The following is a 27,650-nucleotide window of genomic DNA, read 5'->3' on the forward strand; positions in this document are numbered from 1 at the left end:
CATATTTATTGCCATATAAATGGGCAAAATAGCTGTTAATAACTACCTTAATTTCCTCTTCATTAGAGGTTAGGTCGTCCTTTTCATCTTTGATACTGTTATTTTGATTTTCTTCTTTCCTTTTTTAAATTAGATTAACCAGCACTTTATTTTATTTGTTTTTTTTCAAAGTACCAGCTCCTAGTCTTATTTATTAATTCAATAGTTCCTTTACTTTCAATTTTATTAATTTCTCCTTTAATTTTTAGGATTTCCAATTTAGTTTTTATCTGGGGATTTTTAATTTGTTCTCTTTCTAGTTTTTTAAGTTGCATGCCCAATTCTTTGATCTCTTTCCTCTCTGATCTGTTGATTATACACTCAGGAATATGAATTTTACCCTGAGTGCTGCTTTGACTATATTCCTTAGATTTTAATATGTTGTTTCCTTGTTGTCATTCTCTTCAATGAAATCGGTAATTGTTTCTTTGATTTGTTCTTTGACCCACCAGTTTTGAAGAATTAGATTATTTAGTTTCCAGTTAGTTTTAAATTTGCCATTCCATAAGCCCTTATTAATTATGATTTTTATTGCATTATGATCTGAAAAATTGCATTTATTATTTCTGCTTTCCTATATTTGTTTGCAGTATTTTTATGCCCTAGTTTATGGTCAGTCTTTGCATACATGCTCTTATGTGCTGCTATAAAAGAAGCTATATTCCATTTTATTCCTATTTATTTTTTTCCAGATATCCATTAGCTCTAATTTTTCTAATATTTCATTCACTTCCCTTATTTCTTTCTTATTTATTTTTTGGTTTGATTTATCTAGTTCTGATAAGGGAAGGTTGAGGTCTCCCACTAGTATGATTTTACTATCTATTTCCTCCTTAAACTCCTTTAGTTTCTCCTTTAGAAATCTGGATGCTATACCATTTTGTGCATATTTCTTCGTTATTTATACTGCCTTTCATCAAGATGTAATTACCTTCCTTATCTCTTTTAATCAAATCTATTTTTACTTTAGCTTTGTCTGAGATCATAATTGCTATTCTTGCCTGTTTCAGTTGCAGCCCAGTAAATTCTGTCCACCCTCTTATCTTTACCCTGTGTGGGTCTACCTCCCTCAAGTATGTTTCTTGTAGACAATATATGGTAGGATTCTGTTTCCACTTCCATTTTATGGGTGAGTTCATCCCATTCACATTCACAGTTATGATTATTGTCTGTGTATTCCCCTCCATTTTGACTTTCTCCTTTAATTCTACCTTTTCTCTTATCCCTCTTACCCTCCTTTCCTACTTTTCCCTTTTAGTCAGTCCTCCTCCCTTATTATTATTCCCCTCTTACTATAGTGCCTTTTAAACAACCACCCAATCTCTCCCTCCATTGTATTGCTCCCTTTCCCAACAGCTCATTTATTATCCTTCTTCTCTGTAGGGTACAATACAATTCTCTGCCTCAGTTGATCTGACTATTCTTCCCTCTCTGAGCTGATTCCATTGAGTGTAAGATTTAAGTATTACCTGTCACCAACCTCTTCCTCCTTTCCATTGTGTTGGTCTTCTCTCCCCTCTCCTCCCCCTGCACTTCTTTTTGAAATTTATATTTACCCCATTTTATCTCTTTTCCTATTTCTCTTAGTATTATCCTCTTTTGTATCCCCTAGCTTTTTAATTTTATTGTCATATCATCCTATACAGTTTACCACTGTATCCTCTAAGTATACTTCTTCTAGCTATTCTGATAATAATAATTTTTAAGAGTTACCAATATCATCACCAATCATTTGACCTTATTGAGTCCCTTAAAATATTTTTTCCCTTTCTTAATTACCTTTTTGTGATTCTCTTGAGTTCTGTGTTTAGGCATCAAATTTTCTGTTTAAGTCTGATCTTTTCTTCAGGAGTACTTGGAAAAGCAGGAGGTGATCTGTGGATTCTTTCAATCTCTATTTTACCCTCTTGTTCAAGAATATCAGGGCAGTTTTCTTGGATAATTTCCTATAGGATGATGTCCAGGCTTTTTCTTTGGTCATGATTTTCAGGTAGTTTGATAATTTTTAAATTGTCTCTCCTGGATCTGTTTTCCAGGTCTGTTGTTTCATCAATGAAGTATTTCATATTTTCCTCAACTTTTTCATTTTTTTGATTTTTGCTGCCTTGTGAAGTCATTCGCTTCTAATTTTTAAAGATTGAATTTCATCCCTGACTTTTTATCCTCTTTTTCCTTTAATCTATTTTTAGGTCATTGTTTTTTCTTTTACTTTCTTTTTCTTGTTTTTGAGCTGGCCAATTCTGCCTTTTATGAAGCTATTTTCTTGTTTTAGTTCATGTGTCTCTGTTTCCAGATGACCTATTTTGCTTTTTAAGTTCTTTTCCCAGTTTTTTTCAACTTCTCTTAATTGTTTTTTGAATTTTTAAAAAAATTCTTTCAGAGCCTGTGTCCAATTCACTGGAGTTTCTGAGTTTTTGCTTGCTGTTCCTGGGTCCTCCTTTGTTTTTTGTTCATTACCTGAATAGAAGCTGTCGACTGTAATTTCTTTTTTTGTTGTTTACTCATATTTTTTCCTTCTTTCCCCTTCTTTATTAGCTGTATTCTTGCTCTTCTGTTTATTTGCTGAATCTGTGAGTTTGGACTTTTCTTCCCTAAAGGGGCTTCTTTTCTGCTCTGCTGATTAACTAGATTAGGCTGCTGGAGTATATACCTCTTATATTAATGTGCCCTGAGGCCAAATCTCCCCCTACTGCCAGCAGAGGCTGAAGGTGAAGGTGTGAAGTGTGAAGATAGTTTCCTTTGGGCCTCCTCTCTCCTCCTCTCTGCCAGCTGCCTCTTTGCCATTGCACAGTCAGGGCCCTAAGCTTCCTGTGGTGGTACCAAGGTACTCCATGGCAGTTGCATCCTTTGCCCTGGTATCCTACTCAGCCTGGGTCCTGTCTCAGTGTGGTAGGTGGGGGAGGGGTGTTGTGTCTGTCCCTTATACGTGATGATTCAACTTTATATGTGTACCTTTTAGGTTGAATTGAGTAAGAGGGCCCTGTGGCTCTATCTTGTTGAGTTTGGCTTTCTTCTGGTTGTTTACTATTTCTGTTAGTTTGAGGTTTTTTGCCCTCTAGAGACTTCTTCTCTGCACTATTGATAAACTGGATTAATCCAATTGAACTGATCTGCAGAACTGAATGGGCCCTGAGGCCAAAACTTCCAGTGGCAGAGGCTTAAGATAAAGGCTAGTGGCTGAAAGCAGCAATCAGCCTGCTCTCTTCTTTGGTTCTCTCCTCCAGATGCCTCCTTGCCAGCTGTGATCAGAGTCCTGAGCTTCATGTAGTTGTGGTAGCAAGGTACTCTGTTTGGATTAGAGCCCTTGCCCTGAGATTCCACTGACCCCTGGAGTCTCAGCATAGTAGGTGAGGGAGGGGTCCTGGGACCTTTCTCCTTTCTTTTCCTTAAACCTGAATATTCAACCTTCTCTGCATACCTTTTAAGTTGAATTGAGCAGGAGGGTCTCACTGCTCTGTCTTATTTTTGATTTTGGTTTTCTCTCCCCCTTAAAGTGCTTTGTTTTTGATTGGTGTGGAAGGGTTTTCACAGAGGAATTGATTTTTGCTGCTTCTAAACTGCCATCTTGACTGCCTCCCCAATAAATGAGATCTCAACTTTCTTAGCAAAGCTAAGGCCCTGAATGAAGGGGACAGCTCTCTTTTATAGTTTTGTGGAGGATAGAGCAAAAAAAACCAGATCTTCATAAGTGAAGAACAAATTATGATTGTTATAAATAGAGCTCAATATAAATGGTGTAATCAGTGTAATTGGTTATAGAGCTGAGCTGTGTGGGACAGTATTATTGGTTGAAAATTGGGACTGAGAGGCTAACAACATACCCCTCCTTTTGTGACTAAGGAATTCTTCTGTGACTAAGTAATAATCATTATTTGAATTTGAGATAGAAGACCAGACGTCCTTGAAGGGATAGCTTGGTGTAGTGTTAAGATACTAGACCAGACTCTCTAGTGTACACCAGCATTCCTCATGGCTAACATGTCCCCAAGGCAGGAATAGAACATAGATTGGCAGAGAACTAGATTTTTAAACATAACTCATTTCAGGCCAGCTGAATTTCTGCACTAAATTCAGAGACAACCATGATTAGGCAATTATAGGACAAAATCAATTTACAATAAAAGTGATCAATTAAAAAAGACAGAATCAATCTGATCATTTCAATTCTAAAATCTTCCAGTTCTTTTTTAAGCTCTGTAATTATCCTTTTTTCACCTTATTTCAATCCCATATCCCCTCTCACTTAGATTATTGAAACAGTCTCCTAAAGTGTCTCCCCATGCCCCATCTTCCTCTCTATTGCTGCCAAAGATCCATTTTTAAGGATGGATCTGATCATATCACTCTTTTTTGCTTCATAAACTCAAATGCCTCCATAATGCCTCTTGAAATAAATATAAATTCTTATGCCTACATTTGCAACCTGGCTTCAACATATCTTTTCAATCTCATTGTATGTTACTTTCCTACTAGCACTTTGCATTTCAGACAAACTGGCCCCACTGGCCCCTACTTAGGACATTCCACTTACTATTGGTGTTTTTGTACTGCTTGTTCGTGAAATGCACTGTCTTCTTAACTTCTGCTCTCTTCTTTTTGTCACTCAGAAAGTTAACATTTAAGTGCCTGCTGTGTGCTAGGCTTACAAAAGTGGGGGAAGCAGCAGGAGAATCCTTGCTCCTGAGGAGCTCACAAGCTAATAGTGGAGAAAACATGCAGATAACTATGTTCAGACATTTCCTTCCCAGTTGCACTCATTCCTTTGGATTTCTTCATCATACCCCTGGGAGCATTATCATCCTGCAAGACAGTATCAGCTGTCTTGGATACCCCAGGAGTGGACAGCTTCTCTCAGAACCTACATTTAAGAGGGGTGCCCTAGTGAGCTACTGCTCCCCTTTGATCTCCCCTATTCTCACCAGAAAGCTACTTTTCTCAATCTCATTTCCCTTCTTCCTCCACATTTACAATTTTCAGCTTGTTTGTGTGTGGTTTTTCTCCCATTAAATTATAAGCTCTTTGAGGACAGGGACTGTTTCTTCATGTCTGTAGATTTAGGGCCTGGCAATAGGCACCTGGCTATACTGTGGGACTTCTGATAGACTTCTATATCTATACTCCACCCCAGGAGGTTCATTATTTAGAAACCTCATCATCCTGTAAGCTCTCAGCAGCCTTTGTAGTACTCCTCTTCACCACCCTCTGCCTCTGAATGGAGAATGGGGTCATGAATGCCAAACCTCCATTTAAGGAGAGATACCAACTCGGACATCTCCTTTCTTACCTGGTTGCACTCCTTTGGAACTGCTCTGTTTTATTTTTCCACCAGGACCCAGGACTATATATTTTCTTTCTCCCAATCTTGCTCTTTTTAATTTACTTTCATGTGTTGTCTTCCCACATTCAATTGTAAACTCCTTCAAGAAAGGGACTTTCTTTTTTCTAGCACTTGACTTAGTAGTAGGTACTAAATAAATGTTTATTGACTGAACCAATAAATTGAAGACAGTCTCAAAAGTCAAACACTAAGACTAATGAGGATTGGAAAGACTTCTTGCACAAGGTGGGACTGTACCTTAGACTTCAGGGAAGTCAGGCAGCTTGAGATGAAGAGGAAGAAAGTTTTACACCTAGAAACAGCAATAGAAATGCTTGGAGACTGGAAATGGAGTCTTATTGGAGGAATTAGAAGGAGGTCAGTGTTACTGGATAACAGAGCACACAGAAGGCTGTCAAGTATATGGAAGATTGGAAACATGGGGGAAGGGCTGAGTTGTGAAGGACTTTGAAAGCCAGAAAAACTTTCGTATTTGGTTTTTGCTCATGGAAAACCAGTGGAGTTTATTGTATAGGGTGGATGATGGGCTTAGATCTATGATTTAGAAATGTGAATTTGATGGCTGAGTTCAGGATGGATCAGAAAGAGTAGAAACTTGAAGCAAGGAGACCAATTAGGAAACTAGTACAAAGTCTATGTGTGACGTGTCAGAAAGAAGGTGGCATGAACAAGAGATGTTACAAAAGTAGAAACAACAAGACTTGATCAAAAGACTGCGTAACACCAGGGTTGTGAGCCTGGGTAGCTGAAAGGAAGCTGGTGCCCTCTGCAGTAATAGGGAAATTAGTAAGAAAAGATGCCTATGGGATAGTCAGAGATGTCTAATAGGCAGCTGGAAGTGTAAATCTGGAATTCAGTAAAGAGATTAGGACTTGAGATCTGAAAGTCATCTACATAGGCATATTGAATGCATAGGAACTAATGAGATTACCAAGCAAAATAGTATAAAAGGAGAAAGGACCAAAAGTCACATGGTGGGAGTGACTTAGATGAAAATTCTAAAAAAAAGGGAGAGAATAAATGATCATATGAGTGGGAAGAGAATCAAGAGAGCAGTGTCACAAAAACCTAGAGAGAAAACACATAAGGGAAGAAGGTAATTAACAGTGTAATAAACTGCAGAGATGTCAAGAAGGATGGGGATTGAGAAGAGGCTGTTAGATTTAGTTAAGATATATCATTGGGAACTTTGGAACAAGATATCTTGTCTGATTGCTAGATAGTAGCTATAAAGGAAGGATAGATCAAGTGACGGTTTTTGAGAGAGTAGGAAATGACCAATTTCGTAGGTAGAGAAAAAACCATTAGACAGGGAGAAATTGAAGATTAGTGAAAGTAAGGATGATAGTAGGGGTAGTCTTCTGGAGAAGATTGGATGGAATGGGATCACTGTTTAAATGCTACCTTATATTTCCTTTTCCTTCCCAGCTGCTGCTCCTTCCCTCCCACACTACTTTGTGTTTAACAACTTTGTATTCTCTTTATTTTTATTTTCTGTATCCATGTGTATAGCATATATCATGCACAGGTGCAAATACCTCTTTAGAATGTAAGCTTCTTGAGATTAAGGATTTATTTCATTCTTTATATTTTTACCTCCAATGCCTGGCATATAGTAGGCTTGTTGATTTTAATTTTAATCATGTTGTTTTAAGTGATGGAGGGCCATCCAGATAGGCTTGTTTCACAGGCAATTGAAGACCAGAACATTTTATAATTTTATGGACTTTTAAGTCATCTGATAGAATTTCTTATCCAGTGTGAGGCAACTTAGAGAAGTCCTCTTGTCTTCTCTAATACCTCTAATTATGATACACTCAATACCTTTCAGGTATTCTATTGTTAGAAATTTCTTAAGTTGCCCACAAATTTTTCTCATTACTTCCACCTTTTAGATCCAATTGTATTTTCTAGAGCAACACAGAACAACTCTATTCCCCCTTTTTTACACTAACCCTTCAAATTTGTGAAGCCTGCCATCATGTTTTACCCTACTGTGATTGCTAAGGTAACTATCTTCAATCATTCATCTTCTGCATATATTATAAATGAGGGACAGGAACTTGAAATGATTGTAGTTTTGGAAGCTATGTACATATACATTACAGTTCAAATTATAGTACTGAGTGAGTCCTGAAAGGGAAAAAGTATAGGCTGAAATGTAAGGACTGAGCATGGAAATAATTTTGGATTTGGTGTCAGAGAACCTAGGTTCCTTTGCCACTCTAGCTGCATAACCTTGGGCAAAAAGTGAGGCTCTGTTTTTTGCCTCTGTTCCCTAATCTGTAAAATGGATATGCTAAGGTAGATGATCTTTAAGGTACCTTTCTGCTCTGAATCCATGTTCCTATGTCTGAACCCTGAAGAATATCCATAATTGGAGTTCAAAGAAGGAAAGGAGTTCAAAAAACAAATTCTAAAGGAATAGTTAGTGAGATTAAAGAGGTAGAATAGTGTAAAAGTCAAAGAAGAAAGGAATTTAAGGGTCAAATGTCATTTGTGTTATGTTACAGATATTGCTGTTGATGCATTTCAGTCCTTAAAAAATCATTACTGTAAAAATCATCCTTAGTGGTCAAATTCTTTCTGAAATGCCCTATTTCACACCTTTATTCTTCTGGTGGTATGTGGCTATTAGCTATGAAATATGGGTTTCAGAGATTAAAATTAAGCATCACCCAAATGATGGTGAAGATTTGCTTGGTGCACAGGAGGAGGCTGAAAACACATTATAAATGAGTGACTGTACAAGAGAAGTGATTTTAAAAAATGTCATCAGCAGAATGTACAACCAGAAAGAAAGATGGACTAATTATGTAAAAGATGCAAGAAATAAATAAATGATAGCTAGAAAGCTCCCATTGTCTTTGTGCTTTGTCAGGAGGACAAAAGGAAGCCCTCTAGGATGTTGGTTGAACCTCCTGCAGCAGATTTACAAGTAGATATGAATAAATAAGATAGAATGGACATGAGTGAATTGAAATTGTTATCTTTGTAGGCATCTGAGATCACAGATCTATTGGAGTATTTGTCAGTTATAAATAGCATTCTTTAAGATAATTTCTAAACTAGAAGACTCAACAGTGACTTTTATTTTCTAAAATTAAATCAGGAGTATATTGGCAATGTGATATCTCAGCAATAAAATTCATTTTTTAAAATGAGAACTATTTATCTTTTTTTAATGATTAGAGATTTCTTTTATGCATATTTGAGGATTTAAATTAAAATTTTATTTCTCTCATTGACCAAAAAACACCGGATTTCTTGGGCAATAAGATTCATAAGATTTTATACATAAAAACAAGCCTTCCATCTTTTTGAATTGATGGATTTTTAAATACTAGTAAGTTGTTCACTTTTCCTTAGATGCCATAATAGAGTTTACTTAGTTTTTGCTCTCTTCTACTATTCAAGTGATTTAAGATCGTCAAGGACACGACTGCTTGAGCTGTTCACTGATTTGACCTGTAACCCAGAAATAATGAAGAATGCAACAGATTCCTACTTTTCACTTTTGCAAGGTTAGATGTTTAAAGTTTTACTAATGTGCTGAAATATTTATTTTGTTAAAATAAAATCTTATAATGTCCATTTTATTGAATAAATTTACAATTCTTGAATAGTTTTTTAATCTTCTGATGTAAGTTGTGGTTGTATTTCAGAAGAAGAGTAAGTTAGGAAAATGAGATCATTTAAACACTATTTTGAAAATCCATTTCTTACTCTTTGAATATATTCAGATTTAAGATGTTGTCAGAGGAAGTGAGAGGGAGATAAAAGTGAACATTGATTAGTACTTAATATATGTCAGGGTCTGTACTAATCACTGAGGATACAAATTCAAGCAAGTGTGTAAAGGAAACCCCTTCCTCCCAGGGTCGTAAACTTTCTGCTTGTCAGAGCCAGCCCATTAGTGTGGCTGCAATGCTCCAAAGAGAGCCTTTGATTGGTTCCTGAGATGTGATAGACCAGTGCACAGGGAAAGGAAGTGACATGAGACCATATAAAAATGAGACCATAGAGGAGATTGGGTTCTTCTCTGGAGGTCTTTGGGGGGGGGGGGGAGGCTTTCTGCTATTTAGCATTGGTGGCTCAGGTGGAAGACATTCTCATGGACTGGTAAGATTAGGGTAGTAGACTAGGAAATATTTTTCTATTTCCTCCTTATTTCTTTCTTAGACTATATTTATATTAAAATTAAAATTTTAAAACCTTCTATCATCCTCATGACTTAAAGGTTAATTACTTTGTAAATGGTGATTATAACAATCTTTTTTTAACTAATATTATATTTCCAAATCAATTTCTAAATATTACATTTAGCATATTACATTTGGCATAATATTAATTTTCAATATTACACAAGCAAGATAGTTCTTGCTCTCAAGGATCTTATATTCTAGTAGAGAATATAATATATGAATGGATATTAGAAAGCTAGTCTGGGGTTTTAAGGGTACCTGCATTGGACTATGGTGAAGGCAAGAAAATAATATGAGGGCCTAGGCTCCAATTAAAACAAGGCACAGCCTCACCTCTAAGATCAAGGGGACCCAAGTTTCTGGTGAGGTGGAAGCCATCAGAGAGTAAGGCTATAGTGAAGAAGTAGTGAGAAATGTATATGGAGAAGGTAAATAGGAGCATAGTGGGACTGAAGCTATGGAATAGAATGTGTGGGTATTGTTAGTTTCTCGCTGGTGTCCATCTAATCATTTTATTTATTATAAGATATCTGGTGTTCTTTCAAATTAATTTTTTAATTTTTATCTTTTTAGGGTTCATAAATTCATTGGATAACTCTACCCAAGAAAGCAAATTGAGATATATTCAAAACTTTAAGTGGACTGATACATTACAGGGACATATTCCAAGGTATGTAGTACTAAGCTAAAATCCAATATTTGTAACTGATAACTGGTGACTAAATCTAGGCTCTATATTTTGGAAATTGAAAATAGAAAAAGAAAAAAAAATCTAAGCAATTTTTTTTCAAATTCCTAGTAAATTTTTTTAACTATAATATTTGAATTTAACCCAATACATCTTACTAAGAAAAGTATTTCATTCACTTAGAAAAATAGATTTGACCTATATGAAAACTATGACTAAATATATTCATCTTATCAAGAATAGAGCTGTGAGGGCAGCTAGGTGATTTAGAGGATTATGAGCTAGGCCTAGAGATGAGAGGTCCTGGGTTCAGATGTGACCTCAGACTCTTCTAGCTATGTGACCCTGAGCAAGTCACTCAGTCCCCATTGCCTAGCCTTTCTTCTGCCTTGGAACTAATACATAGTATTGATTCTAAGATGGAAGATAAAAGTTTTTGGGTTTTTTAATTTCATTTATTTATTTATTTGTTTGTTTGTCTCAATGTGATTTTTGGGTTTTTTTAAAGACTGGGACTAACACTTAATTTTTTTTTTGTTTTTTTAAGTCCTAACATATAGGCATTTGAATCCTCTACTCTAAGTCTCTAAGCTTATGTTAAGGATAAAGTAAAAGTCCTCTTCCTCTACCCATACTACTTTTTTTGAGAGGGAGCTCTAGAGTTGATGTCTTCACTCTTTAAGTTTTCTACCTACTTTCGCCACCCCCACTAGTCTTTATTCCTTCACTGTCCTATCCTACTTTCTCTTTAGTGCCAAGATTGTCCAGTACCAACGAGGCTTTCTATATCCTTCTCAGCATTTAAAATCTATTTTTTTAATCAATAAATTACTCATGTTAATACATTTTCAACTTTATTCTTTTTTATGCATGCTACATTTTTGCCAAGTAACTGCTAGCTGTTCCCTGAGCTTATCTTTCCACCTCTTGCCTGCATCTGCATAAGCTGTCCCCAGGCCTCTCCTACAGTCTGTCCTCATTTTGGTTTGTCTCAGGCCTTATCTTCCCTTAAGGCTTAACTCAGATGCTATCTTTGGTGAGAAGCCTTGCTGATCTTCCTCTCTAGTTGCTGATGTTCTTGTCTTCTACAGAATACTCTCTATTATATTTGCCTGTATGAATGTTGTATTCCCCTATTCCCAAATGCTTTATAAATCTTGAACATAAATGTTAACTGTTGATGATGATAATGATCATTATTATTTTAGTGTTTGCATTCCCACCATCTAAAACAAGTGCTTTGCTTGTAAAAGATGAGCAAATGAAGAATGATTCAAAATTCATTAACTTACCGTATGCAAAACATTGCTAAATCCTGGGGGTAAAAAACTGAAAAACACTGGTAAGCACTTGATAAATGTTGTGCTAATTAGGTAAATTGAAAATTCCTAATCATAGCAAGGTGATTATCATAAAATATTAGACTTTTATGGGGGGACCTTAGAGATAATGTCTTATTTTTGATATTGTTCCAAAACATAAAGTATACTGCAATAAGGAAAAATGAGATATTATATAGATATATATTAAGGTGTGGTCACCAAGAATCAATCAGATCTAGATTGATTCCATAATTAAAATAGACCCAGGTCAGGATGGGTTTTATGGTAGTTTATTTACAATTAGGAAGGTCGAAGGTAAGAAGAGAGAGAGAGAGAAACTCTGGTCTGGACCGAGTGAGAATTAAAAGAATAATTAAATTAGGCTACTAGCCACAAGGCCTTAGCAATTAGAGAGGCAAAGAAACCTTCTTGAGGTAGAGACTCTGGAAAATGCCAAGGTAGGCCCAAGGAAGTCAGCCTAACTTACCCACGTGACAATTCAGAGGGAAAGCTGCCTGAGTTCTCAGCTGAGATCCTTCAACACCAAGTTCAAAGCCTGAACTGCCTCAACAGGAAGTTACCATCATACTTGAAGGATAGCATCTTCCTTCACTTCCTGGACCCACCTCTAATTCAAGTGGACAAATGGCAGCCTCAACACTGTTTTGGACTGCCCAAAGGGCAGTCCCTTGTTCTTGATTTGTTACTTATTGTGGGTAACTCATCTCCCCTCCCCACTAAGGGAGGTGGGGATGACATTATCTCTGGTGGCTAGAGTTTTAACTATGAATGGGGGGTGAGCTAATTAGATTCACACAATACTACCTTAACAAATAAAGGAAGAAATTGAATAACAACCTTCCTTGGCTACAGCTTGTTCTAATATTTTAACAGTCGATCTTTCCTTATGTCTAATCATTTTATTTCACTTTTTGGCCTTCAGTTGAAAGAAAAACTTGTGTCATTTGATATTTGAATGCCTATGTTATGCCGTTAAGATGAATATGTATGAAATAGAAAACTCCTTTTTATATTGTCAGGTAGAAATGACATCTTTAGAAGTTTCCAGCCTTTTTCAGAAAGGAAGCTATTTAATTTACCTAAATCTTAGGATTCCTACAAGTAGAGTAGATATTGTATTTGGTACTAAGGTACTTTCCAGCTCTCAATCTATGATCTAATCATTTGGCAGATATTTCATCGCCATTAAGTTGTTAAAATTTATGTATGTGTGTGTGTAGTCTTCCCTGGTTTCTCTGAAATTCTCCCATTTCATGTACTTTCCCATCACCATGACACTCCCCTCTGTAAATACTTGTTCTCCATCCATCTAAATCTTGCCCATCCTTTGAGAGTTCAACTCAGAACCAGTTCATGAAGCTTTTTTAGAATCATTCCATCATAAACTACTCATAAATTTTAAGATAGGGCTATTTTCAGTTCCTCATTCTGCCTTTCCTTCCTTCTATTTCCTGTTAGCAGCCTAAACTTATCAATTCTACTTCTATAACCTCTCTCAGATTTATGTTCTTTTCTCTACATATCTACCCTACTCCCCAGTTCAGGCCTTTATCACCTTTCACCTAGATTATATAGAGTATCTTCTCCTCCCCTTTTCTCCCTGCTGGTCTTCCTGGCTCAAGTCTCTTTCCCTCCAGTCTTTTTCCATTCTCCACACAATTTCTAAAATGATATTTCTAAAGGACAGATTTGATCTAAACTTCAGTGGTTTTCTCTTGGATTAAATACAAACTCCTCTGACATTTTGAAGTCCTTTACAGTCTGACTCCAGTCTTCCTTTCCAGCCTTTTTATAAATTACTCTTTTATGAGCTCTTTAGTCCAGCTAGACCAATCTTCTTGCTGTTTTCCTGTGGCTGGTTGGATGAGTTACCCAAGGACCATCTACTACTACTTGAGACCTTTTTGGTTTTCAAGCTGCTAATTTTTCCAGTTACCTGTATTCTATTTCTGCTTGTATTTAGTATGTACTTACATGTATTTGTTGCTCCAGCCAGAATCGAAACTTTTTGATGCTAGAGACTTTCTTTTTGTGGTTTTGTATTCCTGCTACACTAGCATAGTGCCCAGAACATAGTAGTTATTTAATAAATGCTTGTTGATTGTCATTTAACATATTTTTTCATGTATAGTTTTCTTATCTTCCTAACTAGATTGTAAGGTACTTGAAGATCACATTGTAATCTTTCATTCTCTCATAATGCCTAGGAGACATTCAAAATAAATATTTGTTTAATAATAAGTAATTATATTGATATTACTATTTTATACAGATTTTATAATAAACATGATAAGATGACTCAATGAACGTGTGTTTAATTTTAGTGCCCAGCAAGATGCTGTGTTCGAATTGATTTCTATGGCATTTAATGTAGCTTTATGGTATTCCAAATATGCATCAAGATTGGCTGGAAAAGAAAAGTAAGTGTGAATGGGAATGGCAAAAAATATGTGCAAATGTCCATGTATGTTACTTTTAATATAGCCAATGTTATTTTCAAGATTTGTAATGCTTTCTTCTTAAAATATGCAGATTATTTCCAGAGATGTTTAAATGCTAATCATTGAAATGTTAGGTTAAAATACACTATATTAGTTTTGAATTTACAAAACGAATAAGACCAGAATTTCTGCAAATAATCTATTTTATTGATTAAAAAATATTCTTTGAATTCTAAGAAGAATTAGTAAGACCAGTGTCATTATATTTTAGCATAACAGAAGATGAAGCAAAAGAAGTTCATAGAAGTCTAAAAATTGCAGCCGGAATTTTCAAACATCTGAAGGTATCAAAATATATTTTTGCTTTTGATAGTTTTCTCACTTCTTATAATTTTAAAAATTTCAGTTAGTGATGAGATCCAAGAAATTTGTTTTATATTATTATAGGTATATTGGTAATTGTTCTTTTATTTTACATATTATTTTGTTATTACATACCTACCTTTTGCCGTTTTAAGTAACGAACTGTGAACTTAATATAAAATAGAATATCCTTAATCACACGATGTGTTGTTTAATTGCTCTTAGTAAGGTGGGAATGAAAAACAAATGGGCATGTGAACGTTACCATTTCTGGTTACCAATCTGTACTCAAAACAGTTGTTACTCATTATGCTCTTTCAGTTTCCCTGGTATAAGGGATCCTTTGGATCCTTGAAACTTTCTGATGTGTTATAAGTATATGTTTGGATTTTATCTGTCTTAGACTTCTAGTCTCCAGAAAGGCAAGGGTTGTGTTTTATCCAAAATTTTATCTTTCCCCGGTACCTAAAACTGTATTTTTTACCCAGCAGAATTTTAATAAATTTTTATTGTATTATAGCCACATTTATGTGTTTCATAAATTTGTTGGAAGATGAGTGTTCTTTTTCAGCATTAAAACTGTGATCTAGTATTTATAGATTTGGGGTGAGATGATATTGTCTATATGAGTCTGTTTTAGGTATAATTTTTTTCTAGTATGTTCAGTTTTCTTAATTATCAGAAAGCATAGGTCAGGTAACTTGGTTACATTTAGCTTTTTTGTTTTAATAATTTCCCAAAGGTATGAGTTATATGCATAAACATTCTATAATACTTCCTTGACTTGAGCCAAAATTATTTGTGGCTGAAGTTGCTGTTCTATCTAGCTGGTATATTCTGTGTGAAGCTCTTCATTACATCTGATCTATTTAGCACAACTTTAATTTGTCCTTGAAATTTCTAGCAAAGCCCCAAATTGAATGTTTTACTTTAACTCCTAAAAATTCCATTCACTTAAAATAATCAAATGTAACATTAAAACAACTGAGAATAATTTGAATTAAAATAAAGTTTGGCATTTATTTTGCTCTCTCTTAGGAAAACCATATTCCCAAACTTATCACACCTGCAGAAAAAGGCAGGGATTTGGAAGTTCGACTCATAGATTCCTACATTATTCAATGTCAAGCTGAAGCTCAAGAAGGTATTCCCAAATGTCACAATGTAGCATTGAATTTCTGAGAACTTAATTTTCTACAAGTACATTTATTTTGCAATTCAGCTACATTGGCCAGACAATAATTGGTTCTGAAATATTGGTAGTCAGCAAATTTTTTCATTTTTTTAATAGCTTTTGGCCTTATTAGTCTCTAGCAAGGCATAAGAAGAAAGACTTCTGGTTCTTTTGAGGAAGAAGACTTCTTTCTACTACTAGAAGAGTGAAAAATCATTTCTACCCTTCTCTTCTTATTTGCCCTCTTTTTCTGCTCTGTGCATCTGCTTTTCTCTGCTCTCTACATATACTTAGAGGCAAACATACAGTGATAAGGGCAAGAGCTTGTACTAGGGGCTTTCTTGATTCATTTTTAATTCTTTTGGAGGAATAATTCTTTGTTTCTTTGTATGTCTTTATAGTTATTTACAGTAACTTGCTAGTTGATGCAAAGGATCAAATTTCTTTGAATCCTTAGGGGATTTGGCATGGTACTACTGAGCTCAGCAGTTTCTGCATGCTTGTGTTTTTATTTTCAGTAATTTATATTTTTCACATTATAACTGTTAACAGATTCTTATTCTTGATCTTAAAACTTTACTGACACAGATGTATATTTCTATTCTTATTATGTATCCAAATTGAACTTGTATTCTGTTGAGGCCCTTAATATTGGGGTATATATTTTTCTTTTACAGTTACAATTGCTCGAGCAATTGAACTCAAACATAATCCTGGTCTTATTGCCGCACTGGCATATGAAACAGCCAATTTCTATCAAAGAGCTGGTGAGTTCTAAGTCCATTATCATGTGCCTTAGCCTTTATATTTCCAGGTTTTTCTCCCACTGATTTAATTAGGGGAACTGGTGTAAGATATTTATAAGACAGGTGCCTATATAAATTGATTTACTTAAAAGTAAAATGTGATAAAATGAATCTATTCACATTCAAGAAAAAAGAAGCACTCTTGTGAAAGGAAATGGAATTTTTATCCCCTCAAAAAAAGAAATGCTAAACTCTTCAATAGTATCTCACTGTAGAATGTTTTCCAAATTATTTTTGTAGTTTTTCTCAAGGACTCTTCATAGCAGAGTGAGGTAACTAAGACCTGCGTTAGCCTTATTTTTCAGGTGTAGAAACAGATCCAAAGAAGTCAAATGATATACTGGATTAGTCCTATCAATTGGGCTCCATTGAATTAGATACACTGCAGCAATTTGAAAAAGGGCTGTTTGTGTGAGTTCTAGGAGTTTTAAAATGAGAACAAAACTAGATTAGTTTTTCTATTCCACTTCAGTTCCTATGTTTGATGGCAAAGGCCTGTTCAAATGAGTAATTACACTCGCTTGGAGAAAACTCATGTGTGTCTAGGGGCCATCTAGGTGGCTCAGTAGATAGAAAGTTCCAGAGACAGGAGGTCCTGCATTCATATCTGGACTCAGACACTTCCCAGCTTTGTTACCCTATGCAAGTCACTTAAACCCAATTGCCCAGCCCTTACTGCTCTTCTTCCTTGGAATTGGTATTATTTTATACTATTATTTGTTTATTCTATATTTTTATTTTTTATAAATATATAAATATCCATAAATAACTAAATAGTTATTTTATTATTTATTATATAATATTGTATAGTATTGATGCTAAGACAGAAAGGAATGATTTAGAAAAATAACTCATGTCCAATTTAAACTTACCAAGTTATTCTTCATAGTTGGTTGGGGCCTCAGGAAGGCTAACGATGGGAGATGTGCTGTAGTCCCCTAAAGCTACATCCTGATTGAAGTGGTAGTACGCAGCATTAGTCCCTTTTTTCTCACTGAGAATACAAATACAAAGATTGAACCAATTCGTATTCTCAAGAAGCTTACATTTTAAAAGGGAAAACAAGTCTACATAGAGTTTATACAAAATAAATTTAAAGAGAGTAAATTCAGAGTAGAAAGACAGGAAATAAATTATTTGTATAGTGTCTACTGTATGCCAGGTTTCATGCTAAATGCATTATAAATATCTCATTTAATCTTCACGAGATTCCTACAAAATAGGTAGTGGTATTACCCCATTTTACAGTTGAGGAAACTAAGACAATTAGAGGTTGTAACTTGCCTGAGGTCACACAACTTGTTAGTGTCTGAGACTGGATTTCATCTCAGGTCTTTCATATGCCATGCCCAACACTCTTATTTACTCTCCCACCTAGCTGTCTCTAGGTACCTCAGTAGGAAGAGAGCCCAACAGTTGGAGAGGAACAGAAAAAAAAAATCATGAAGGAAGTGTTTCTTGAGTATGTCTTGAAGGAAGAAAGAGTCTAAGAGGCAGAGGTGAGGAGGTATTACATTCAGGGTAGAGGATATGGCCAGTCCAAAAGCACAGAGAGGAGATGGAGTAACACATTAAGACAAGTAAAGGCCATTTGGACTAGATCAGAGAGTCCAGAAGAGAGTAATATACAAGAAGGCTAAAAAGCTATGCTGGGGCCAGTGTGTGAAGGGCTTTAAAAGCAAATAAACAGAGGGTTTATATTTGTTCTTAAAGGTAGTTGGGAGTTTATTCCCTATAAGAATTTTACTCAGGAAACCAAGGTTTATTGAGTAGTGGGGCATCAACATGGTCAAATCTATGATGAAAAAAGTCACTCTGGTAGTGGATTTGGGGCATGGTTTACAATGAGGAGAGATTTAGGAGGCCTTTGTACTAATCTAGAGGAGAGGTGATAAGGGATTGAACAAAGGCTATGGCTCGGTGAGTAAAGAGAAGAACTTGATGGATATAGAATTAGTAACTAATTAAGAAAAATTCATGAATGAGATCCAAGGAAGATTAATTGAGAAATTAGAAGTTTAAAAGTTAGTCACATAATTTATATAATTCTGTGCCAGGCACTGACCTAATAGCCAGGGATATAAATATGAAAAAGAAAGACAAGTGCCCTCAAGGAGCTTGCAATCTAACAGAGAAAGATAGCATTTTAAGTTTAAAGGAGCATCAACATTTGTTTAGCTCCCTTAGTATAAGAGAAATCAGTAAAACATTGCCTACTTTGTGTATTACTGGCTGCTGAGTATTGGAGATACAAAAAGGAAAAAGATAGTTTTTGCCCTTAAGGAGCTCCATTCTAACAGGAGATACTGCAAGAAAATAAGTATGTACAAGTAAGCTATAGACAAAAGTAATAATAAATAGTTAATGAAGAGAAGGCACTAGAATTAAGAAAAGTTATGAAAAGTTTCCTGTGAAAGATGGGGTTTTAATTGGAGCTTGAAGGAAAGAAACCAGGGTAGATGAGGAGAGGAGGGGAGAGGAATTAGTTTTGAAGGGTTTTGAGTACCTATAAGAAGATTTTGTATTTGATCCTAGAAGTGATAGGGAGCTACTATAGTTTATTGAATAGGGCAGAGAGGAGAGGTGTCATGAGTGGACCTGTACTTTAGGAATTTTGGTTAGGGATGGACTAGAATACCTTGAGGCAGGCAGACCCACCAGCACACTTTTGCAATAGTCCAGATGTGGTGTGATAAAATTTGGCATCAAGATGATGGCAATATGAAGGGTGAGAGAGTGAGCAGTTGAGGATAACTCCTAGGTTGCAAGAGACTGAATGAGAGACTAGGAAGATGGTTTTGCCCTTTACAACATTAGGGAAATTCAGAGGTAGGGAGGGTTCCAGGGGAAAGATAATGAATTCCGTTTTGGACACATTGAGTTTAAGTTGTCTGTTGAGCTTCTACCTAATTCAAGATGTTTGAAAGACTGGAGATATAGGTGGCATTGTCAGGGCAGAGCTAGGATGGCAGCAAAAGCCGAAACCACTCTGACTATTCTTCCAAACTGATCTTTATAAGGTGCTTCAAAAAGACAGGAGTCAAAGACCAATAGCAGGTGGAGTGAGGGGACTCTCCCCTTGAACACAACTTAAAAAATAGGCAACAAGGGTTGATTTTCATGGGATAACAGGGAACTAGAAGCAAAACTACACACAGAGGAGTGCTGGTCAACCACCCTGAACCCCTCCTCCCCCTTCCACTGGGTATAGGCTAATTTCAGGATCTTAGGAGGTGGGCTACACCAACAAGAGTACCTCAGACCCAGCCCTTGAAGTCCTAGCCCTTGGTATTGGCCCACATTGAGGTCTAGAAGTCCATAGCACTGGACCTTTTCAAGCTTGGGATGCTGTGGTGAAGGCTTAGCCCCAGGGCAAAATAGCTCACAGTCCTGTTTCCTACAAGCCAGCAGCAGAGGAAAGAGAATCAGCTAAGAGCTTTCAGAATTCCTAGTCCTCAGGCAAAAAAAGGCTGGGAAAATGAGCAACCTGCAAAAGAAGTATTTAACCCTCAAAAATTTCTAGGGGACAAAGAGTAAAGAACAGAATTAATGGAAAGTTGAGAACTAAGCAACCACATGCAAAACTTCAAAATAAAAGGTTATTGGTCACAAGCTCTAGAAGAACTCAAAATGGAATTCAAAAATCAAATAAGACAGGTTGAAGAAAAATGGGGAAAAGAAATAAAAGTAATGCAAAAAGAAAATAACAGTTTTAAAAAAAATTGGTCAACTGGGAAAAGAGGCACAAAAATCCAATGAAGAAAAGAGTACCATGAAAAGTAGAATGGACCAAGTGGAAAAGGAGGATCAAAAGGTCATGAAAGAAATTCAGCCTGATTTCACAAGACATCAAGAAACAAAATCAAAAGAATGAAAAATAGAAAATACAAAATCTCATTGGAAAAACAACTGACCTGGAAAATAGAGCTAGGAGAGACAAGAAAACTGTCCTGATATTCTTGAACATGAGGATAAAATAGAAATTGAAAGAATTCACAGATCGCTTCCTACAATAAATTCCCAAATGAAGTTTCTAGGAATGTTATAGTCAAATTCAAGAACTCCCAGATCAATGGGGAAATATTGCAAGCAGCCAGAAATAAACAATTCAAATATCCTGGAGTCCCAGTCGGGATTACAAGAATCTGGCATCAAATGGAAGTACCTATTTTAGACAGCCTCAGCAAAGAGATTAGCCACAAAGGGCAAAAGAAATAGCATGGATGGAATAATTAAATGAGGATGTTTTTGAGGATAGTGGAGACATGAGTGTATTTGTAAGCCTTAAGAAAGGAGCCAGTTCAACACTGGGACACTAATGCATTGTTGGTGGAGTTGTAAACTGATCCAACCATTCTGGAGGACAACTTGGAACTATGCTCAAAGGGTCATAAAACTGGGCAAACCCTTTGATGTTGTAATACCACTTTTGAGTCTGTATCCTGTTATGAATAAAAATTAATCTTGGAGACTTTATGTTAAATTTGTAAGTATTTATTAGTAAAGAGAAATGGAGACGTAAGGTTTCTAGCCTTCCTAACAAAGGAAGATCAGGTCCTGGATTCCAGTCCAGTGCAGCCCTGACCAAGTCACTTGCCAGAAATGACTATATAGCTGCCAGGACTGCTGAGAGAGGGCTTCCACAAGCCCCAAAGAATGGCAGAGAGAGAGAGCCAGAGAGTTTCTTGTACTGGCTTTTCAACCTCAATATAAGCCCTTCACAGGCCCAAGGTTTCATCTCAGCCCCGATATGTCACATCTCCTGACCTCCATGACTTACACTGGTCAAACCCAAACTTATGACTCTGAGACTCCCATGGCTATCTGCTGAGGTGAGTCTTCTGGGATTGGACTGAGTTGGAGGTCCCCCAGATATTTAATTCACACAATCCTAAAGAGAGAATAAAAGGAAAAGGACCTACTTAAACAAAAATATTTATAGCAGCTCTTTTTGTGGTGGCAAGGAATTGGGAATTATGGGGATGTCTATTAATTGGAGAATAGCTGAACAAGTTGGTGATGGAATACTGTTGTGCTATGAGAAATGATGAACAATATGATTTCAGAAAAGCTAGAAAGATATGCAGGGGCTGATGCAGAGTGATATAAACAGGACCAGGAGAACATTGTACACAATTACAGCAATATTGTATAATGATTATATGTGAAAACTTGGCTACTCTCAGCAATGATATGATCTGGGACAATTCTGAAAGACTTATGATGGAATGTTATCCACTTTCAGAGAAAGAACTGTTGGAGTTGGATGGTTGGAGATCAAAGCATACTATTTTCACATCAGTGTTCAGTTTTATTTGTAGGGTTTGGTTTTGTATGAGAGTATGTCATTTTGCAACAATGACCAACACAGAAGTGTGTTTTGCATGATAATAAAAAAGAAAGAAAGGAGCCAGTAGAGACTGAAAGATTGAAGAGAAGTATGAGAGTGGGGACGACAGAAGGAGCCACCTGTTGAAGAGTAGAATTAGATCACTTGTATAGATACTTGAATTATCCTTGGTAAGAAGTAGGGCCATATACTCATGTGTATCAGTTGATATGTCTGATATCTGAGTGATATGAAATGAAGAGGTGAATGGCCTCAATTTTTTTCTGTAAAATATAAGGCAAAATTCTCAGCTGAGAAAGTTGCAGGGGAAGACATAAGAGGTCTGAAGAAGGACAAAAAGGTTTAGTAGAGTCAATGTAACAGAGTCCCATGGGATGGTGAGTTAATAAGGAAGGTGTACAAGGATTGCCTAAAAGAATTGAGGTCTCAGCTGATGTTATGTAAAATAAATTTATAGACAATTTATCTAGGTACTAAATTCTTTAGGAAAGGAGAAAGAATGACTCTAGGACCAGTAGACAAAGCCACCATGGTTTGAATAGAGGAGAAGGTATTGACAGTGTGTGATGTTGGTAGAGTGAAAGTCTAGAAATGACAGTGGGGGAAAAAGGGGCATTTCACTCTTCCTTCCAAATCTAGATTGTCCAATGTTAGAGATGTTGACTAAAAATGCAGAATCCTCTGTGGAAATACAGGTCTCTCTGAGGGCAAGTAAATTGAAGAAATATAAATGGTAGCCAGAATGAAATAAAATTTGTTCCCTATAAAATAGTGATTCCAAAGGACTTAGAAGAAGGGGGAAGGCAGAGTTAGAGTTGGGGTATGGTTGGTGTATTAGTAGAGTGGGCATGAGAAAAGAGGAATTGAAGATGTTTGTACTTTTGTGGTGGGGGATTTAGCATTTTACAGGAATATGGAGAAAAAACAGGGTGAGAGTTTTATTAACCATAAGGATGGCTAGCAAGTGGCAAATGAATAACAAATCAAAGGGATTGTTGACCTTGGTTGCCATTCTGATAGCCTCTGAGGCCCACGTAGTTCTAAAATTGCTCCAATGATTTTTGCTTGTTCCATAGGGCTAAATGGGTGAGGGGAAAAGAGGAGTGTTTATTTGGACATACCTACACACATGCACATACCCAAAGAAGGGCCTGAACTGGGGGCCAAGAAGAACATAATCAGTAGTGCAGCCAGGTCCTCCCAGATAGTACAGGGTTTGTTTATTTGTTACCTATATTTCCGCTTTAACTCTTAATTTTCCTTTGTCAATTTCCAGGCTCTCAGTATGGGAACAATGGACAGGTTAACATTCACTCAGGGCCTTCTGTTCAGTACCTCATATTTGGGGGTGTCTTGCATCCATGTGATGGGCCAGCAGACAATTGTCCAAAGGTATAATAGGTCCTAACACACTTGAACAAGGTTACAGTGCACTAGCAGTTGGAACTAGGACTAAGAACATAGATGTCTAACTCTTGATCCAGTATTCTTTTCACAAGTGTTTTATTTAGATTTTTTTGTCTTTGGATCTTTCTCATAGGTGTTTAAGAAATATTGAGTTCAGTTAAATTGGCAAAAATTAAAAGGTAATGATTGTACTTTAGAAATCAGTTTTGTTTATTACTGAATTTTATATTTTTATCTTCCTTGAATTATTATTTTACTTTTAGGTAATAATATCAGGGCAGCTAGGTGGCTCGGTGGATAGAGTGCCAGATCTGGAGTCAGGAAGACTCATCTTCCTCACTTCAGATCTGGCCTCAGACACTTATTAACTAGCTGTCTAGACTGAGCAAGTCACTTAACCTTGTTTGCCTCAGTTCCTCAATTGTAAAATGAGCTGGAAAAGAAAATGGCAAATCATTTCATTATCTTTGCCAAGAAAAACCTGAATGGGAGTCACAAAGAGTTGGATATGACTGAAAAATGACTGAATGAATAATAATACCATGATAATTTAAAGTTTTCAAGCCCTTTCACATCCATTATCTCCTTTGAACTTCCCTACAACCCTTTTAAGCATGGAAGTATTATTATCCCTATTTAACAGATAAGGAAGCTTAAAAATTCAAGGAGATAAAAAATGATTTGCCCAATATTATGTAGGGAGTAAGTAGCACACCAGTACTGTCCGGCGCCAGAACTGAGACCTTCTGACTCTTCACTGCCTTTATTGCCCTTTTCCTAATAGAAAACTGTCATTATGTGATTAGTCTCACTGTCCTAACTTTGCTGTCACTAAAAAAGAATTGTTTTAGGGTTTGTTTTAAGTTTATATATCAGCCTTAATTTTTAGACTGGAATGGTGATATTTGAGATCTTTGGAAGAAATGTAAATCAGAGATTCTTGTCAATCAGAGAAGTTATGTTTTTCTTTATAAATCTAATTTTAGATCACAGTTTATCCAGTTTGGAGCCTACCTATACTGTTAAATGGAGAAAATACCTTCACTTGAAAATGTGTTTTTACACAGCTTATGTAAGTATTTAAAGTTATATATTAAAATGCCCTATGTGTTGCATTTGCTTTTTATGAGAATGTTTGATTAATTCCTGGTCTAGTTTGGGAACAGAAAGATATCACTAGTGAGCTTTGTGCATTAATGATTTTCTAGTAAAAATATTTAGTTTGATACAGGCTAGGTTGGCTTTCTTTACTAATTAGCCCTTTTCATTTAAGTTTATACCCATATCTTCTTTCCCTTGTGAAAATGAAAAAATTGCAGATCCCACTTCAGGTCCCTCATTTTGGTATGGAGGTTGATCCAAATTAGTGAAGTCTGTGCCAGCAAAGCAGGAGCTTTCCTAGAGTGTACCACTCTAGAAAGGCTTTGAGAATAGATTTATCAACAATTTAGTGTGTTGCCTCAAGTATAGAAAGGATCATCATCAATAGGTTAACTAAGAGGTAACAAGTTTTTTGGTTATAACCTATTTAAAGAAAAATTTTAAATGGTTTTCAATTTGCTGCAAACCCTTCTGCTTCTACTTTGATGGTGGTGATTATGCTAGAAAAGTGGACAGAGAGGGCTGAGAATCTCAGTTTTTACACTATCTATAAATAGTAACAGTCACTCCATATGTAAGCTCTTCGTCCTTTGACAACAAATTGACATAGTATTTATTGGAAGAAATAAGCCATACCTGTGTTGCTACATGAAACTAGAAGACAAAAGGAGACTGTGGTTAAAGGATTAGATGGGTTATATATATACTCTCTTTGGAGAAGTAAACCAAGAAGTTAGTGGAATTAGTTTCCTTCTGTTCCCGGTGACAGCAAGAAGCATCATTTCATGGGCCATTTTTACTGCCTTTTCTTGCCATGCTCATAATTAGCATATATATACAAAAAAGACCACAATGAAAAGAATTGTAGCTTCTGTGCCTCAAGCAGATCACCCAAAGGACAATGGAGAGCTATGTGATGGGTACAACTATAACATGAATGGAGTAAGGGAAATTGTTGAATAAATTCATAATCAGAAAAGCAAGTAGACAAGTCATTTAGTGAGAGCAAGAGTAATACATAGAGATCTCAAGTTATTATACTGATACATGTGAAATGTTTGAAGATTAAAAGAAGTTCTTCAGCACATTTCAGTAGATTTTCTGTAGCTGATCTGTGGCATAAAATTAATAAACATCGCATAGAATCAAAAGGCACAGATGGGTGGCAGTTTGTACTGACAGAGAGAATGTATATATCTGAAATTAGAGTCCTTAAAGTCAAGATAGAAAATAAGTTCATTGTTATTATTCATATAATAATCCTTGATATACTTGAAGATATCCTTTGCTTTCTCCTAACAGTGAACAATTACAACTCTTAATTTTAAAATAAACATTTTTAAGTTCTTGCATTTTTTTAACCCTAATGTTCTATTCCTGTCATCATTTTGGTTGGTTTTTCTTTGGACCCTCTGTTTTATCACATTTCTTATTCGTGACAAGTACTAAATAGAATGGAAAAATTCACCATTATGAAAAACATCTTTTAATTTACTTGTTTTATGTACTAAACAAAAGTTTTATATATCATTCTTACTGTATAAGATATTACTTGTTCTTGTTAAACTTACTTTTTATGGGCTTAATTTATGAAGACTGCTTTTATTTCTGTCTTGCACAAAGTTTGAAAGGGTGTTTTCAATTTGGTGTCTTTACAGACTCAATGAATTCCCTCCCCCCCCCCCCCCAATTCCTCCATCCTAATTATTAGTTAATAAAATTAAAAGTATTAAAATAAGTCTTGGCATACCACTTAGTGTACAAGTTAGTAATAAGCCACTGAAAAATCTTTCTTTGGGTTTGATCCTTCAGTTAAGATCCCAAATTAATAGACTGTATAGTTTTTTTTCTTTTCTTATTTTTTTGGACAAAAAGTATTAGATTGCTTTAAATAAGTAATTTGATCTTCCTGATCGTTCCTCTGTCTTTAATTTAGAATCCTTCTTTAACCCTAAACTGCAACTAAAGAAACTTTTCTAATAATCCTTGATAGCAGATTTCCTCTCATGTCTGCTCTTGTAACTACTTGTTCAGAAAGTCCAGTCTTCCTATATTTGTAGTATTTTAGGGTACTTTTTTTTTGTTAAGCAAAGAATTTTAGGTTAATCTAATTCTAGTCCTCTACTGGGATAATAAAAACTTCAGTTATTTCTGAGAAGAAATAAAAGGAATTAATGTTTGAAATAATAGACAAGGGCATTTTTTATGTGACATATTTGAAATGTGAAAGAAGTCATTTCTGTTGTTGAGGGCCTTTGGGAAAAGCAAAAATGGGAAATCTTGTTTTTTTCTACTACCAGGCATATTGCTATCATGGTCAGACTTTGCTGGCAAGTGATAAATGTGGTGAAGCAATCAGATCTCTCCAAGAATCAGAAAAATGTAAGCATTCCTGCCAGAGCATTAACTCCTTTAAAATCTGGGAGAGGGGGGGTTGTTTTTTTATTTTTTTAAACCCTTAACTTCTGTGTATTGGCTCATAGGTAGAAGAGTGATAAGGGTGGGCAGTGGTGGTCAAGTGACTTGCCCAGGGTCACAGAGCTGGGAAGTGTCTGGGACCAGATTTGAACCTAGGACCTCCTGTCTCTAGGCCTGACTCTCAATCCACTGAGCTACCCAGATGCCCCCGGTTGTTTTTTTAAAAGAAGATTAAAGGGCCTTCAAATGGGCACATGGGTGGGGAATTTTTCAGAGTTTATATAGGAAAGTTTGCCTTTAATTTAAAAAAAAAATTATCCATACTTTTTTATGCCACTGTCATATCCAAATGCATTCCTTCTCCATGCCATTCCCAGGGAACTATCACTTATAAAAATTTTTAAAAAGAAAGAAAAAGTGAGTTTTGTAAAGCTAACATATTGGCCAAGTCAAATAGTGTATTATTGTTTTACACCCATAGCTCTTTACCTCTTAATTGGTATTTCGTTTCACTGTTATTGTGAATCATGTTTTTTGTTTCATTAGATAAATGGGAATAAGGATAAAATAGCTAACCATAGTCTGATGAACTTTACTTTCTTTTTTATATGCAGTTTATGCCAAGGCCGAAGCATTATGCAAAGAGTATGGAGAAACTAAAGGGCCTGGAACAACAGCCAAACCTTCAGGACATCTATTCTTTAGGAAGCTTGGAAGTCTTGTGAAAAATACTTTAGAGAAATGTCAAAGAGAAAATGGATTCATGTGAGTATAGCTGTCTGTGTATCAGACATCTTTGAGGTTTTTTCTATTTAATTAGGTTATACAAAAATGTGTATGTAGAGTAGCCTTACTTTCTGTCTTAATTCCTTTTTTCCTCTTGGAAATGTTTTAAATTTTGTAACAGCTAAATATTTTACTTCTTCAAAGGATTCCATTCCTTAAGTAATATGACTTTTTATCTAAAGGAAAGGACA

The 27,650-nt window shown here is 35.8% G+C and overlaps 1 protein-coding gene across 1 annotated transcript in view; it reads left to right on the plus strand.

Moving 5' to 3' along the window:
- The window catches only part of BROX (BRO1 domain and CAAX motif containing), a 37,305-nt gene that overhangs the window by 5,424 nt on the left and 4,231 nt on the right, over positions 1–27,650 (plus strand). The window contains exons 3-11 of the mRNA XM_044672249.1: positions 8,795–8,901; positions 10,156–10,252; positions 13,938–14,033; positions 14,326–14,398; positions 15,456–15,561; positions 16,269–16,358; positions 24,141–24,226; positions 26,556–26,637; positions 27,288–27,438. Of these exons, the coding sequence (XP_044528184.1) occupies positions 8,795–8,901; positions 10,156–10,252; positions 13,938–14,033; positions 14,326–14,398; positions 15,456–15,561; positions 16,269–16,358; positions 24,141–24,226; positions 26,556–26,637; positions 27,288–27,438 (888 nt within the window). The remainder of the gene's footprint in view (positions 1–8,794; positions 8,902–10,155; positions 10,253–13,937; positions 14,034–14,325; positions 14,399–15,455; positions 15,562–16,268; positions 16,359–24,140; positions 24,227–26,555; positions 26,638–27,287; positions 27,439–27,650) is intronic.

Source organism: Gracilinanus agilis, chromosome 4, assembly GCF_016433145.1.
Source record: "Gracilinanus agilis isolate LMUSP501 chromosome 4, AgileGrace, whole genome shotgun sequence".
NCBI lineage: Eukaryota > Metazoa > Chordata > Mammalia > Didelphimorphia > Didelphidae > Gracilinanus > Gracilinanus agilis.